The sequence below is a fragment of the Trichogramma pretiosum genome, unplaced genomic scaffold (assembly GCF_000599845.2).
Source record: "Trichogramma pretiosum strain Unisexual culture from Peru unplaced genomic scaffold, Tpre_2.0 scaffold36, whole genome shotgun sequence".
Lineage (NCBI taxonomy): Eukaryota > Metazoa > Arthropoda > Insecta > Hymenoptera > Trichogrammatidae > Trichogramma > Trichogramma pretiosum.
The window spans coordinates 1,543,139-1,555,810 of NW_019641685.1; the positions used below are offsets into that span (position 1 = coordinate 1,543,139).

At 37.7% G+C, this 12,672-nt stretch overlaps 4 protein-coding genes across 5 annotated transcripts; 3 read left to right on the top strand and 1 right to left on the bottom strand.

Annotated features, from left to right (window-relative positions):
* Positions 1 to 1,226: 1,226 nt before the first annotated feature.
* On the top strand, positions 1,227 to 4,832 carry LOC106659669 (endothelin-converting enzyme 1-like). The gene is made up of 15 exons (XM_014382347.1): positions 1,227 to 1,533; positions 1,607 to 1,932; positions 2,007 to 2,186; positions 2,261 to 2,371; positions 2,459 to 2,603; positions 2,676 to 2,769; positions 2,856 to 2,937; positions 3,335 to 3,520; positions 3,597 to 3,700; positions 3,770 to 3,837; positions 3,905 to 3,965; positions 4,105 to 4,166; positions 4,257 to 4,330; positions 4,406 to 4,555; positions 4,639 to 4,832. Exons 1-15 carry the CDS (start codon positions 1,227 to 1,229, stop codon positions 4,807 to 4,809), a joined length of 2,121 nt encoding a protein of 706 aa, XP_014237833.1. The 3' UTR covers positions 4,810 to 4,832.
* Positions 4,833 to 5,187: 355 nt separating this feature from the next.
* On the top strand, positions 5,188 to 5,839 carry LOC106659668 (transmembrane protein 60). The gene is made up of 2 exons (XM_014382346.1): positions 5,188 to 5,403; positions 5,663 to 5,839. The coding sequence occupies exons 1-2, from the start codon at positions 5,188 to 5,190 to the stop codon at positions 5,837 to 5,839; spliced, it is 393 nt and encodes a 130-aa protein (XP_014237832.1).
* On the top strand, positions 5,806 to 7,947 carry LOC106659910. Of its 2 annotated transcripts, none has more exons than XM_014382671.2 (5): positions 5,806 to 5,894; positions 6,791 to 7,036; positions 7,111 to 7,242; positions 7,312 to 7,417; positions 7,489 to 7,947. In XM_014382671.2, the coding sequence occupies exons 1-5, from the start codon at positions 5,892 to 5,894 to the stop codon at positions 7,662 to 7,664; spliced, it is 663 nt and encodes a 220-aa protein (XP_014238157.1). In that variant the 5' UTR covers positions 5,806 to 5,891; the 3' UTR covers positions 7,665 to 7,947. The 2 variants fall into 2 exon arrangements, with proteins under 2 accessions (XP_014238157.1, XP_014238156.1); XM_014382670.2 differs by lacking the exon at positions 5,806 to 5,894 and adding an exon at positions 6,246 to 6,540.
* A 46-nt stretch (positions 7,948 to 7,993) lies between these two features.
* Positions 7,994 to 10,948, bottom strand: LOC106659909 (anaphase-promoting complex subunit 4). The gene is made up of 7 exons (XM_014382669.2): positions 10,642 to 10,948; positions 10,173 to 10,558; positions 9,905 to 10,105; positions 9,515 to 9,796; positions 9,222 to 9,445; positions 8,574 to 9,142; positions 7,994 to 8,501 (listed from the first exon to the last, which is right to left on the bottom strand). Exons 1-7 carry the CDS (start codon positions 10,748 to 10,750, stop codon positions 8,092 to 8,094), a joined length of 2,181 nt encoding a protein of 726 aa, XP_014238155.1. The 5' UTR covers positions 10,751 to 10,948; the 3' UTR covers positions 7,994 to 8,091.
* Between the last annotated feature and the right edge of the window lie 1,724 nt (positions 10,949 to 12,672).

A 12,672-nucleotide genomic window follows, 5' to 3' on the forward strand; every position in this document is an offset into this window, starting at 1 on the left:
ACACACTACAGTTTACCATACATACACATCTCGCGTGTAGGCACAAAGGGAATATTTCCTTGCGTTACGTACAGTTATGATCCAAGAATGATTTTTATTTATTTCTTGAGGAATTACATAGCTTTGTGAGAAAACTTTTTTTTTATAAATTATATTTCATAAACCAAAAGTCGGATTGATTTGAAATTTATAAAATTGTCAATTTTTACCAGTTTTAATCGGGACAGAATATTTCAATGTAGAATAATCTGAAATCTAAGAGTTGGCATTTTTCTAAAAATTCGTACCCGTAGCTCTCGATTGGGCGAAGGCAAAAAGATGTAATTCAAAGATTTGACAAGATTTTAAACGAATGCGATTCAGATTATGAGCATTTTTTACACTTTTGATTTCATAATAGAAAAACTCTTCGTTCGATCACGAGACAAATGTAAGTTTTACGTAAAATGTCAATTTGCAAATGTCAAGACTGCGCGAGGAAAACTGGTGGGAAATCGACAATTTTGAACATTTTGAGCTTTTTTTGACAACTTTAAAAACTTTTCCGAACATAAATTTCAAATCAATTGGACTTTTGGGGTTTGAAATACAATTAAAACCCCCCCTATAATTATGACCGGAACGAAAATTCGAAAATCCTACTTGAATTTTTTTTTCGAGTACTCCCGTATAACATATTTATTAAAGTTGTTGGTGCAGTCGCATGCACAACCTTTGACCTCACCGGCACACTCGCATCTATAGTATATATACAAGCGTATAATGTCTAGAAAGCCCGCGTAAAATCTCGCGCGCGTACTCGGCTTACGCAACGAGTAAAAATATCGTATATAGGCTCGCGACGCAAGTTTATAAATATATATCGTATGTACATTTCGCTGGGAAACGAGGGAACCGAGATTTATAAACTCGTGCGTACAAACGGAGGAGAAGAACGAGAGAAGCGAAACGAGAGACTTATAAGACGAGCGAAAATATATTACATCGAATCTACGTAGATGTGCCGCGAAGATGCGACCGTAGAAGCGTGGCGTATCATAATAAATGCGCACTTCAGTATCGAGCAGCGTGGATCGCGCGCACTGGAGCACAACTGCTGCTGCTGCCTATACGAGATATAATAATTTGACGGCCGCGCGAGTGTTTGTATATCGTAAAAAATATACGTTCTCGATTGCAGACGACTCTGCTTCGAGTGTAAATACACAAAAACAAGGACAGAAGACATGTCATCGCGTCTGCTTTTGCTGCTGCTGCCGCTGCTCGGCTGGTGCTCGGCGAGCTACGTGCTGCAGCCGGACGTGGACCAGTGCGATCGGCCGCAGTGCGCGCCCATCGACGAGATCCTCGTGGCCAACGTCGACCCGGACGTCGAGCCGTGCGGCAACTTCTACGGCTTCGCCTGCGCCAAGGGCCTGGGCGAGCTCGAGCGCGACTTCATGGCGCGGGGCGCGAGGACGAGCTCCTCGGTGAGCCCGGCCGATCCGCGCCGTGCCGCCGATCGTGTCATTTACGATTTCACCGATTTGCGCAGTACGTATACAGAGAGAGAAACAACACATACGAATCATATGTATCCGAATAAATATCCGAATAAACGTCGCAGAGATACTCGACGAGCCGCTGCAGGACGACGACCCCGACGTAGGCGACCTCAACGTGGACTCGCTGCGGGTCGAGCGGCAGATCTACGAGATCTGCAAGCGGGGCGTGCACACGCGCCAGGAGAGGCTGCACTACGAGCAGCTGCTCGCGCGCAATCAGGCCAATCGACTGGAGGCCAACGTCCAGTACGATCCGCTCCAGGCCGAGCAGCAGCACTGGTCGCGCACCGATCTCCGATACGCCCTCGGCGGCTTCGGCTTCGCCTTCTTCGAGGTGGACGTGATCGAGCGCCGCCAGCCGTTCGTGCACGTCAAGCGATACCTGCAGGTGGGTGGAGGATAGTTGATATTCTTTTTGGCACGAGTTTTGGAGCTTCGATGTTGTGTTTTGTGTGTATATAGTTGAGGCCGACGGCCGACAATGTCTTGGACTTGAACGATCTGCTGACTGCCAAGTACATGAAGCACGAGCTGGATCGACGGCCGATTTACGACCATCATCCCAACAACAACGATCCTAATTTCGTACCGCCGCTGAAAAAGTACAGCGATATCAAGGACTTCATCAGAGAATTCAATAAGGTATGTAATTTTGGTCTCTAGCAGCTTTTTCTAATTATAAAGTAAACTCGAAACGATTTTTTTTACTTACGCAGATCGTCCCTTACGACAACAATGAAGAAGTCAACGAACGACGTCCCGAGCCGAAGACCATCGAAAACTGGCAACGCATATACAATGAATATTCTCACGATCCTCTCTCTAAGGTATACTTCGACATTCATATTCTACCTGTAAACTTGTTTATTCTTCGCACTTTATTTATATAACATTTAAAAATTTTTTTATCACAGATCAATTGGTTGAACATTTTCAAAGAGCTGCTCGGAAAGATCAGCGTCAACGTCTACGACCACGACTTGATCATCATTAAGCACGAGAATTACTTCTTTCGATTGGCCGAGCTTTTGAAGCTCACTCGCGACGTCAACACGATCGGTTGGTAATTCCCTTCTCGATCGCTGCGTCTGTGTATCTATATTTATTTTTCTAACCGATCTGTTTTCTCAGTTAACTACATCCACTTGAGGTTCGTGTCGAAGACGATCGGCTTCGTGGAAAAGGAGTACGAGTCCAAGTACGCGGTTATACCGCCGGTCAAAGGGTACGTATCTCGTGTCAAAACTTGTTACAATTATAGGACCACGTGTTCGTTGCGTTAACGAATAAAATGACGTTTTTGCTTTGCAGCTTGGCGTGCACTCCGGGTTTGCTGGTCGGCGCGGCGCACGTGTACGTTCAGAGGCATTTCCCGAAAGACAATAAGGAGACCGTAAGTTTTGTATACCGTAATCCGAACGCGGATTATACGCTCGATGATGAAATTCGAGCTGTCGGGGCCACGAATAAGGGCAATCTTTTTTTTTAGCTCTCTCCCGACACGAATTCGTGCAAAGTTAAACTGTGAGTCCAGAAAAATTCACCCTAGTTCTTATTTCGCGCAGTTTACGAATAGAAACGGTTTTGCTATTTCTCGCCTTATACATCACAGTCTGCCGAGTTCTCGAGAAAACATTTCCCGTCTATTTTTACGCCTTTCGGAATAAGGGAACTATACGAGCCACGTCTAGAATGTAGAAATTCGCACGCGCTTCATTAAAATGCTTTCGAGAAAAATTACTTCCTGAAACGCGTCCGATGTTTTTTACGATAAAAAAAATGTCCGACAGGTCGAGGCGATGTTCGGCTCGATCAAGAATCTCATCGACAAGCAGCTGAGCGAGGAGTACAATCTGCAGGACGGCTCGGAGCTGACGAGGAATTATCTGCGGCAGCTCGGTCGGGCCGAGGCCGTGATCGGCTATCCCGACTGGCTGGCCAATCGAACGATCGCTTCCAAGTTTTACGGCAGACCCGTGAGTTGTGTCCTTTTTTAATTTTTATCCATTTTTTACGTCCAATTACTGAATCGTGTTCATATATTTTGCGCAGTTCCCGATCAGTCAGCTCTACTTCGCCAATCAATTGAAGTTCGTCGAGATTCTGCTGAGGAACAAGCTGCGAGCTCTGTACGAGTACGACGTGCCGATTTTCGAGTGAGTAAACTATAATATAGCTCTCAATTAATTAGATTATACACATTTTTCGTTTTGTTTTTGACCTAGCATGAACACGTTTTACAAATCATTCATGCTGGAGAGAATCGAATTCTCGAGGAACCTCAGACAGATAGGTAAGTATTGCAAAGAAATTACACGCACTCTTTTACATCATCTCACGACCTTTTTTTCCATTTACAGTACTGCCAGCCCGATTGTTCAGCGAAACCTCCTACAAGTTTCTCAGCGCTCAGTTGTTCGAGTAAGTGCAATACCGCATCGATAAACGCGACGAGCGACCTTTCGATTTGGCCGTGACGATACAATGGCCAATTTTTTTTTTTTTTTGTATTTTTGAATTGCCTTTACAAGAGACATGTACACAAACGCATTATTTTTAGCCCCATCAATTACGGAGCAGCTGGTGCGACGATAGCCTCGGAGCTCTACCTGCTGTGGCTGAGTATGTCTCTATACTATCTCCGCGCTTGATTAATACGGCCAATGTCAATAAAAAGAAAGAAAAAAAATTATACTGGATTATTATTTTCAGATCGAATATCCTACGCTCAAAACGCCACCAAATGCATCGCGGCTCAGGTCCCTAAAAACTCGTACAAATTGAAGGTATAATAATGATAATCATTTTCGACGTATGCGAGCGAATAGACCCTACTTTATTGAAAATTAACTTTTTTGCAGCACGAAGAATTCGTGCAGAGATTCACGGCCTATCTTCTGGGACTGCAGACCGCCTACAGGGCATGGCCCACCAAGGACTCGTACCCGATACAGTTCAGAAACTTCGGTACCCTCACGGACTTCCGACTCTTTTTCCTCTCGTTCGCGGAGGTATTTTTTATTTTTTATAAAATTTTGATCAACAAATTAAGAAGAAACAAATTATAAAATCGTCCCTTGTGCATTTGCCGCAGTCGATGTGCCGAGCCCAGCTCCAGAGCAACGAGATACCGCCGCAGTACTTCATCGATTACGCGGTCGACAACATGATCGAGTTCAAGCAGGCTTTCGGCTGCAACTTCACGAAGAATCGCAATCGCACGTCGACCAAGTACGAAGTCTGTCATCCGCTGATATACGATTGAGAAGATGTGTGTGATTTTTTTTTTTTTTTTTGCTAATTTTTGTACTCGATAGACTATAGTTAATTAATTAAATCGAATGTTTTTTTACAAATAAAAGTTTCATTATTTCATGAGTTATTCCAAATATTCCATCCTCGCTCGCAACGTATCACGAGGGTATTTAAATTTTAAAGCTCCTATATTTACACACACACACACGCACACATACCACATACAGCAAGATTCGTGTCACTCTATATATACACTATATCGCCAGCAGTCAGTGTTATTGTTGGCGATTCGCGAACCGCATCGCGCAAATTTTCTAGGTTATAATCGCTCGACGAGTGTGACCATTATTATTTCCCCGATGAATCCAGGCGTCTAGCTGCATCTCCGATGGCTGTGCTGCACCGAGCTCTGTTCACCTGGTTCAATCTGCTGATATTCCTGATACTGCTCGTGCTGAGGCTCGACCACAGGATACAATGGAACTGGTTCATCGTCTTCATACCGATGTGGCTCTACGACAACATTCTCCTCGTCTACATCGCATTTCACATGATACTCTCCTGCAAGAACACCCACGAGCGAGCCGTTAGCATTCGCCGGACGGTGAGTCGCCGCTGCTCGTTGGCTCTTATTTTTTTTTTATTTTTCGAGACAAAATTTATCAGCAATTTCGCGTTACGAATATACCTATAGGTATATAGATATATTATGCTCGTAACGCGCGAGCAGCAACAAAACTTGACACCTATTCGCCGCGACGTTTATCTTAATTATTTTGCGCGACACTAGAGCTCCGACAACGACATAATGGGCTGATGTTTCTTTTTTTTCTGTTTTGTTCTGTTTGTTGATGCATTTATAGGTATGGTACATGATTGCCGTGCTCATCAAGTTGAGCGCGCAGATACTCGTCTGCCTGAAGCTAGAGACTCTGCAGTGGACCCTGCCGGCCAAGGCCGTGCTGGCGCCTTTCTGGGCCCTCTTCGCCGCATTCTCCGTCGACGTCTTTCTCAATCTCGTGCGCTACTCCAGATACTAAGGGGGAGGGGTTTATTAAAACAAACAATTGAAATGACAAGAACGAGCCAAGAATGGTTAGTCATTATAATAGCAAATAATTGAATATTTTTATCTTATTTTTTATTGATTAAATTTAAGATTTTTGACTCTTGATATAGCATATTTGAGTTAATTTTTTTTTTAACATTTTAAATAATAGTTTTACCTATTTACATTATCTCGAACGAGCAAATGAAAATGCAAACACCTGTTCTGTCAATACCAGATAAACTGGCATGTGTCTAATGGCATTTTGTCTATACATTGTTAAAAAACATTTGTCACCGCAGAGTAATATATTTTACTTCTGGAAATGTACCTTATATAAGTGATAATTGTTACGGTATACTTGAATAGTTTGAGAAAATAATTCTAAATGCCTCAGTTAGTGGCCAAACTTCAGTCGGTGCTCATGTACACCTATGCTTGAAGCGGGAGACTGCCTAATCTATTAATAATCTTCATGAGCCAAGGATGAATAGAGCAGAGATATAAATAAGTAAAAGCAAGTTCTCGGTTAATGAAACTTCTACCATTAGTGTTTTAGTGTATCTACTGAAAGTGCTCTTGCTTTTTTTTTTTAATTCTCATTTGTAGCAAATTGTTTATAAATAATTGTAAATGGACAATCCTGACACTGTGAAAATTCTGCGTTTCATAGATAAATTAAGTAGACACAAGGTAATTTAACTAATAACTTAAATATAGTTCTTTTTTTTAATCAAAACAAGTCAGTGCCATCTTGCATAAACTTACAGAAGGTTGTTGTTGCTTTCTTTGCTCAAATATTTTGTTATTTTTATTTTTAATGATTAAAAATTAACCAGTTAAAAATAATTTTGTGTTATTGAAAACAATGTTGATTAGTTATATGAAAATTATGAAAATTTCAAAACTGCTCTTATCAAAGCTGAATGAATTTTTCTTGCAGATGTTATTCAATATGTTTTTTGCATTGCTTTGCATCAGTGTATGTCTTAGGGGTGTAGTGGAAGCTTCTGTTTCAGTAACAGAAGTTCACGCTGGAAACCTAGCTGAATTACCATGCTTAAGCAGTGATGATAATCATAGATTTATGTTTTGGCAAGTTACTGATGATGTAATTATTGGCCCTGGAAACGCTTTAGATGAAAGTAAATATAATTATGAAGTTCTGACTGGAAAATTAATGATAAAGGTATTATTAGTTGACTTTATATTTATCACTTAGAATCAAAAAAATAGAATTTTTTAATGTACATTATTTTGAAGGGTGTGTCAACAGCTGAAGCTGGTTTTTATAAATGTGTAGCAAGAGGTATAGAAGATAATTCAGCGATCAAAATTCATGTCGTTGAATTGATTGTGCGCAATCCTCAAAGTCTGAAAGCAAGCTCTTTTGAGGTATTTATTTATTATTTAAATATAATTGAATTTGAAATCATAATTTCATTTAAATTAATTTTTTTTCAGACTAATTTATTACTAGGTTTGTTTGTAGTTATGATTCTCTTTGTGGGAATAGCCATAACACTTCTAGTTATTATGATGAAAAAGAGAAGATCTCAAAATGTATTTGGTAAGATATAAGTAAAATCTAAAAAATGTTCATCTTTAATGAATATTGATAATTACTTTTAAATTATTCAGGAGTGATGGAGGAATCTAGAGAAAATTCTCCTGCAAAATACATACCTAATATAAGTGCACCCTTAGGTCCATCAAGATCATTGGAATCTACTGGAGGCATTGATAACATGGGCTTGGAAGTTGACTTTTCAAAAGCCTTTCCTCCTTCGTCAAAAAGTCCAAATTTACCTTTATGAGTGAATTCATAAATGTAACTAATATTCAAGTCAAGAACATGATATTTTTTTACATTAAATATTAAACTTTTAAAAGTGAATTTTTAATCAAAACTTGTTTTGTACATATAATATTAGATGTAAATGTTGCTGGGAAAATTTTGTACAAAAAGACGCTCAACTAAGTTAAAATTTTCTAAAAAGTTAATTAATTATTGTAAATATTTTCAAGAAATGATACTGTAGTGTTAGAACTGTAAAATAAACTAATAAATCGTAGAGAAAGGATAGCATCTTACTGGTAAAGTATGTGAAACATGTAATTATAATTAACTACAAAATTATGTAAATAGATTATAAAATAAATTATTTATTCAGATAAACTAAATTTTTCTTAAGGAAATTAACACAGACTTATTTGCAGTAAATACAAATGGCTATACACTATTCAACTTCCACTTTCATTAATGGCACTAGTTGTAGTGTCCATCATATTTTCATCTGTAACATCTTGTTTACTATGTTCTGATTCTTCGTTCTCTATTTCAGTTTCAACTATTCTAATTTTTCTTTTATTTTCATTCAGAATGGCAACAACTTTTCTCTGCCCACTCACAGCTATCCACCTTGGAAATGGATCATTAAAAGATTTACATGAATTAGACTCAATCAACTCACTTAGATTAATAATTGATGCTTGTTGGTTACTATCACTCAGTAAAGAGTGGTCAAGAGGTAGTTGTATCAGAGATGTTTCTTTATTAATTTCATTTATGAGAAGCAAAGTTAAATAATTCAGTGAGTAAAATTTTAGATCTGACAATTTTCCATTAAATCCTGATGCTTGAACATTAGATTCTGAAACAAAATCATTTTATTAAATAAGTGAAATGTAATCTTCCAAAAAGAATTATAATAACTAAATTTTACCTTGTCTATTGCACAAATTGATGTATGAAACATTATCCAATTCTAGTTCACTTGAATTATTAGCCTTAATTCTATAAATTTGGAGTACTTTGTAATCTGAGCTAGGTGCTCCTACGATCAATTTTCCATCATTTGTTACTCTTTGTGAAAAAGTATCAACACTGACGAATTTCAATGAAATTGTACTGTGAGTAAAATGTTTTGTTAAATCTTGATAAGCATTCACAAAAACTTGATTTATAGCTTCAACAAGAGTATCATGAGATTGAAGAAGAGAGCCTTCGAAATCTTGCCTTATAATCAAGGGATAATTTTGCAAACATTTATTTTCTACAAGCATAGAAGCCCACTCACTGCCTTCTGGACTAAAACATGTTTGAAGAGGATCTTGCCTCAAATATTGTCCTAATTTTTCTAAATTAACACCTTTTCTTCTGCTTGCAGTTTCTTCTACTTTATCGAATCCTCTTAGATATTCTGCAATATAAGTTAAATCTTGTTGACTAATTTTGCTCATTTCAGAAGGAACTCGTTCGTCATTCAGTCTGAGAATGATTGTATATAGCCACCTATAAGAATAAAATTTGATTAATTTTTTTGTCTTGTCATACCCTGGTTTAAAAAATGAAAAAATTAAGGATCAATTACGTTATAAAAGCTCTATAATCGCGCATGCTGTGATCAATGACTTGTTGCACCTCTGATGTTTTTGCTAAGAATGATTGCACTGCACTCAGAGCATTGGTAATTGGTGTTTCTTCTTTCAGTCCAAGAGCTTCGTATGGACCTCCGAACCTTACCATTCCTTTCATTTCAGATAAATGATAAGTAAGGGCCATTCCAACACTACTCAGACTTTTGAGAGCCAATTTCTAAAATTATAAATAACATTTTTATTTACAAGTTTATGATTAAAAAAATATTTATGACATTAGTATTACTTGAATATTACTGTAGCACATATCTATACTGTTTCCTAATTTCTTTAATCCTTTCTCAGTCAGATCACGCAACAAAAAATTTTTTAAATCTGGACTTGGTACTCCAATCATTAATAGTTCTAAAAAATCTGCCGCAACACTGCCAGGTGCTTTATCAGCAGCATATTTTGCTATTTTTTCATCCATTTCCAAAAGTATAGTTTCCCAAGCTTCTGACAAAGCATTGATTGATTTAGATAAATAATCTTTTAAACATTCCATATGTGCTTGGAGTTTAGCTAACTGTAAAGAAAAATAAACTACAGATAAGAAATTATAGAACAAAAAGAATTTATAGATACTATTGAATTTGAAAAATAAAAAATTACTCTTGTAGAGAAATATACTTACATTCAAAAAAGCATTACTATTTTGTAAAATAGTACTTGATAACTGTACAACAACTATGCATTCACTATTTTTCCAACTGGCCCAGAGAGCTTTGCCACCACCACCATTTATTTCCATTATAGGTCCCTCGCCAATTTTAATCATACCACAATAAAACATTCCAAATATATACATTAGAATACTGCCATTTTCTTGACCAAGCTGCAAAAAAAAATATGAAATAAGAACTTGAAATATAAGAAAGTGTAAGAAAAATTGTATAACTCACAAATAGCATGTCAAGCATTTGAGAAGTGAATTCTTTTCTTTCTGGTTCTTGGCCATAGCTTCTGCTTAAATTTGGCAAAGGAGGCAAATATTCACCAGTACAGGAAGCAGGATTATTCTGTTTGAGTTCATCTTTTGTTTCCATTGGTGGTGAAAGGGACAGCCAAGCCATGCAAGAGCATTGCACTTGTTCTTGAGTTAGCGGTATTTTGTGGACAATATTTTTGTTTTCTATGTCAATCATACAGAGAGTTTTTGAATTGGTGTATACAACAGCAATGAGTTTGCCATCGGGTCGCCAGGCTAGATTTTTAATTTTTTCTCCATCTTCCGGGGCTGACAGAAGCCAGACACGCTGCCAAGTTAGACGATGCAATGACAGTTCGCCTAAAATCATTTTTAATTGTTTATTTCAGTTTTACATACAAATATTTCTTACTTGAATCAATTTGAAGGAAAGAACAAAAGACCTTTGGCATTAGCAATAGCTAGAAGATCAGTGTTGGGCGACCATCGCATGAGCACCAGTTCATTTGGCAATTGTCGCTCCTCCAGTTGTTTTATTAAAGTCTTGGACATGTTGAGATAAAGATTTTGTCCAGATTCAAAATAACCAGCTGAGTTTCAAGAACAGCTTCACTTGTCATTCATCATTTTTTTAAATTAAAAAAGCAACCACCGGTGCTTGTGTTATTTGAAATCCATTCGAATTCACTTATTTGCGCAAACTTCCAAGAGGTTAAGTATTCCATGCAATGACAACACACGCGCCCGGCACCGAATGACAACTGCGGTTTGGCGCTAACGGACTAATGCTAATGATCTCAGTCTCTCGCCTATGCCTTGCACCGTTTGCATCTGCGATCTGTATGCAAAATTCAAGAATGTGCGATAACTCAATTTGCGTTGGAAAACATTATTTCGTTGCAAGAAAGCCGGCTTTATCGTCCATCAATTGTGTTAATTGTATTGTGTTTGTGTCAGTGGAGCATGTGAATTCGTAGTTGTGCGTGCGATTTTTTCAACCGTTGAGTGTCACCGTTCAGTGATGCAGTCGAAGCAGGTATTATTAAAATTATCATATGAGAATTGTTAAATTAATTGGCCCTAGATTGACAGGTACAAGAAAATTTGTTCATTCGAAATAATTCAAAGTTTAATAAAAATTTGTTCAAGAAGCATGACGAAATTCGAATCAGACTTATCGTTCGAAATGCACGAATGATTATAAAGATTCCGAATCTATGTTAAAAGAGACGTTGCTTTTTTGAAAAAGTCAAAGTCTCGGGGTGATGTGTTTGATACAACGAAAAAACGAGTACCAAAATCACGAGGGTGCAAAATAATTATCCATAAATTATAAGACAGTAAGTGTTTCCTCTTTTGTAAAATATTGTACTTTTTATACACTCGAAATAGCGTGCTTTAGATGAAACGAAGTATTTCGGACACAATATTATTCCCTTGAAGAAATTTCGTGGATCCTACGTGACATTTTTCTAAGGGATTCTATGCGGAGATAATGTTGCTAAAAAGTAGTAGAAGAGTATTATTAAAGGTTCAGAATAATTTATTGTTCTTCGCAAAATTGAAGAGTGTTCATGTAAAAGTTTTACAAAATTACATAGCCCATTAATGTGCGTTTCGAGGTCGTTTTTGTTTATGTATTTGTGGTAGATCACTTCGAAGAGTTATCTGCGATTATGTTCTGCATTTACGTGAATTTTGAGAGTAAAATCCAAACAATCTGTGACCAATGTCGCACTCGAAGGGTTTGCTGAGACTGTGTTCTTCAATTTTATGACTTCTTAAGATTTGCCAATATCTCGAAGGGCTCGATGATTATGTACTGTATTCACGCGACTTTTTAAGTTTTTCCAATATCCAAATGATTCGTGACCAATCTCACATTCAAAAGGTTTCTTACGATCATGCACTGCATTGATGTAATATTGGAAGGGTCTTTTTTATCTCCAAATGATTCGTGAAAAATGTCACATTCAAAGGGTTTGCTTTCAGTACGTACAGCATTCATGTGAGATTTCAGAGTACCCTTGTATCGAAATAATTTAGGACAAATCTCACATTCAAAGGGTTTGCTACGATTATCTACAGAATTTACGTGAGATTTGAGTGTACCTTTTTGTCCAAATGATTTGGGACAAATCTCACATTCACGGCGTCTAATGATTTTATGTGCCACTTTGATTTGTGCCTTTGGACTTGTTTCTTCTTTGTGAGTCTTTCGAACCAAATTGTACTCATCAAAATCAATAAATATATTCTCATTTACGCTATTAGACTGATTTTCGGTTTAGGAGATCTGTACCCCTCAGAGTCGAAAAATTTGTTTAATTTATATCTTTTTTCCAAATCGAATATCGAAAAACGGCTCTGTGAGAGCATTCATTTTGTTGCTCTGAATAGCTGGTAAAAATTTTAACTAATTCCACCGACTAGATTTTTCGGAAAACGTGTTTGAAAATTTCAAGCCAGGGAAA